At 41.9% G+C, this 2,706-nt stretch overlaps 1 gene segment (V, D, J or C); it reads left to right on the top strand.

The window, feature by feature from the left end:
- Positions 1 to 948: 948 nt before the first annotated feature.
- LOC112125913 lies at positions 949 to 1,435 on the top strand. The segment is given in 2 exon segments: positions 949 to 997; positions 1,128 to 1,435. Coding segments are annotated over 2 exon segments (357 nt in total).
- The last annotated feature ends 1,271 nt before the right edge of the window (positions 1,436 to 2,706 follow it).

Here is a 2,706-nt window from a genome sequence, read left to right as displayed (position 1 = left end):
TCAACCTTTTATAGTGCAGATTAGGCTGAAGACACAACAGGTGTGCAACTTAATGGCCTGCGTCTGACGAAGTGGGTATTCACCCACGAAAGCTTATGCTCCAATACTTCTGTTAGTCTATAAGGTGCCACAGAACTTAATGGCATGTTACTCACCAGGCAATCCAGAGGGTGAACTTAACAGTAATTATCAAGCCTGGATGTTTGGCAAAAGAAGTTTGCAAATTAAATATTCTGGCTTGTTATTCAGTAGTTCAGAGTAGCTGAGGAGCCGATTGGCTCCTTCTGGTCTTAAAATCGATGATTCTATGAAGATATTGAACTCCGATTTAAAGACTCTCACACTTGGTGCTACCACCTCCACGCAAGGATACACAACAATGATACAGCCTAATGGAGGAAAATAGAGTGGATCATTCAGTCTTTTAAAAACAATATTTTATAGTTGTGCATAATACCTAACAGCACAAGGCCAGATGCTCTCACTCTCACTGTTGTAGTGTTAACACCCTCTTTGCACGCACACTGCACAGGTGTAAATTATTCTACAAGGTGCCAGGTAACGGGAAATCAAGCCCCTGGCCTACAGATCTCTTAACAAACTTTTACCTCTTTGTGCACCTCTAATGAAAATTATTCCAAAGTCTCTAGCAAAGAAATATCCCTGATCCCAAGCAAGGGTTACATGCTACCAGCAACACAAATGCTGGATATTGAGCTAACACACAAATTGAGCCTTATCCTTGTTTTCTGAATGCAACTTTCTCTATAATTAAATGGGATTTAATGTGCACAGCCCCTCTGCAATCTCTGTACTGGGGCACAGGAAATGCACATTTACATAGAGCTCTTTTGCCTATTACCACCCTGGTGCCATTTCCATGCTCTGAGTGTCGTATATAAATGTTAGGGTTTAACTCTTCACGTATGTCAGTCCAGAAATATCAAGATGATCTCACAGACTCAGCTGATTTGGCTCCTTGTACTTTGGATACAGGGTAAGATCAGAAAAAGGGTAAACATTAACAACTTGTTTGAAAAGAATATTGGAAAAATTAAAAAATGCAGTTTCCTTCTGTTAGACATTAATTCATTTGAACAGTCTTATATTCTGATTATTTTATGCAGACTCCAGTGGGGACATTCTCATGACTCAGACTCCAGAACTGCTGTTGGTATCTCCAGGAGACAGAGTCACTATCAACTGCAAAGCCAGTTCCAGTGCTAGTAGCAACATGGCCTGGTACCAACAGAAATCAGGACAAGCTCCTAAGCTCCTTATCCGCAGCGCTTCCACCCGTCCCTCTGGGATCCCAGACCGGTTCAGCGGCAGTGGGTCTGGCACCGACTTCACATTTACAATCAGCCGAGTTGAAGGGGACGATGCTGGAGATTATTACTGTCAGCATTATTACGGCACCCCTCTCACACAGTGATACAGAGCAGTACAAAAACCTGCCTGCTCTCTGGAGTTTCTATTGCTCGATGCAACAGCTGCTTTCTGAACAGTCACAGGTTCGGTTTAACTGTTGCTGTCACACACAGTAGCCCCCTGTCTCTCAGACTTTGGACGCTTCACCCAACAGTCCAGTTCTCCCACTTGGCCATAGAGCTCTCACCCTCACATACCCAGTGATTCACTACATTACAGTCAGCAGTTTCCCTTCTACTTTTAATGTCTGTCTGTTCTTAATAGTTATGTGTAATTTCCCACTGACATGATATAATCCTCGCACCTTTTGGATAAGTTTACATAGAGGATAAATGTCCTACAATTTATCAATAACGACTCATCATGATCCTGCCCAACAGCGAAACCAGGTGTTATTCACAACAGGATTTCTGTAGACTACTAGGAAAATGGTGTAAAAGACATCTGCATGACATGCATTATATGGGGACAAATCTATAGCCACCTTGGAATTCAAAATTGTCACTACACTATATACTGTAACAACACAGGTTAACTGGTCAAAATGAACCATAGGCTCCCCGCTACATTACAATTTTCCCTGTCTCCATGAGACTTGTAAAATGTGATCGCTGACATTTGTAAAATACACTTTTTATTGTTGTGTAGTCAACAGCTAAGAAATTCTAGCCATAAAGCAAAGCCTCCCTGCTTCCCCCTGAAAATCCCTATGAACTGAAGAATATAAACACTGAATATAAATCAAGATGGTTCCAAGTGATCAGTGACACAGACATAGGAGGACACTCAGCATATGGGCAAACTAAAGCTTAATCTCATGGACACCAGTGCAGATCAGAACTCCATTGAAGGCAATCACATTACACTGTTTAAAACTGATGCTAAGAGAGAGAAGACTCAGAGGCATAAAATAGAAGAGCCATGTACCGCACTGATCCTTGTCTGCAACTCTCACTGCCATTAAATGGTATTTGCTCCTTCCCTGCAGTCTCCGCACTGGGCCACAGGGCATGCATATTTACATAGAGATATTTTGCATATTTCCACCCGAGTGACATTTCCCTGCTCTACAGAGCAGATATAAATGTTACAGGTTAATGCTTTATGTTCCTTAGCTGGGGCAGATATAAATGTTACAAGTTAATGGTTTATGTTCCTCAGCTCAGTCTCTTTCAGTCTAGAAGCATCAAGATGATCTCACAAATCCAACTTCTCTGCCTCTCTGTGCTCTGGATTCAGGGTAAGGAAAGCAACAGGGGAGAGGTTAACTTAAAA

This window comes from Terrapene carolina, unplaced genomic scaffold (genome assembly GCF_002925995.2).
Source record: "Terrapene carolina triunguis isolate 2854851 unplaced genomic scaffold, T_m_triunguis-2.0 Scaffold31028, whole genome shotgun sequence".
Taxonomy (NCBI): Eukaryota; Metazoa; Chordata; order Testudines; family Emydidae; genus Terrapene; species Terrapene triunguis.
This window is presented reverse-complemented; position numbering and strand designations above follow the sequence as displayed.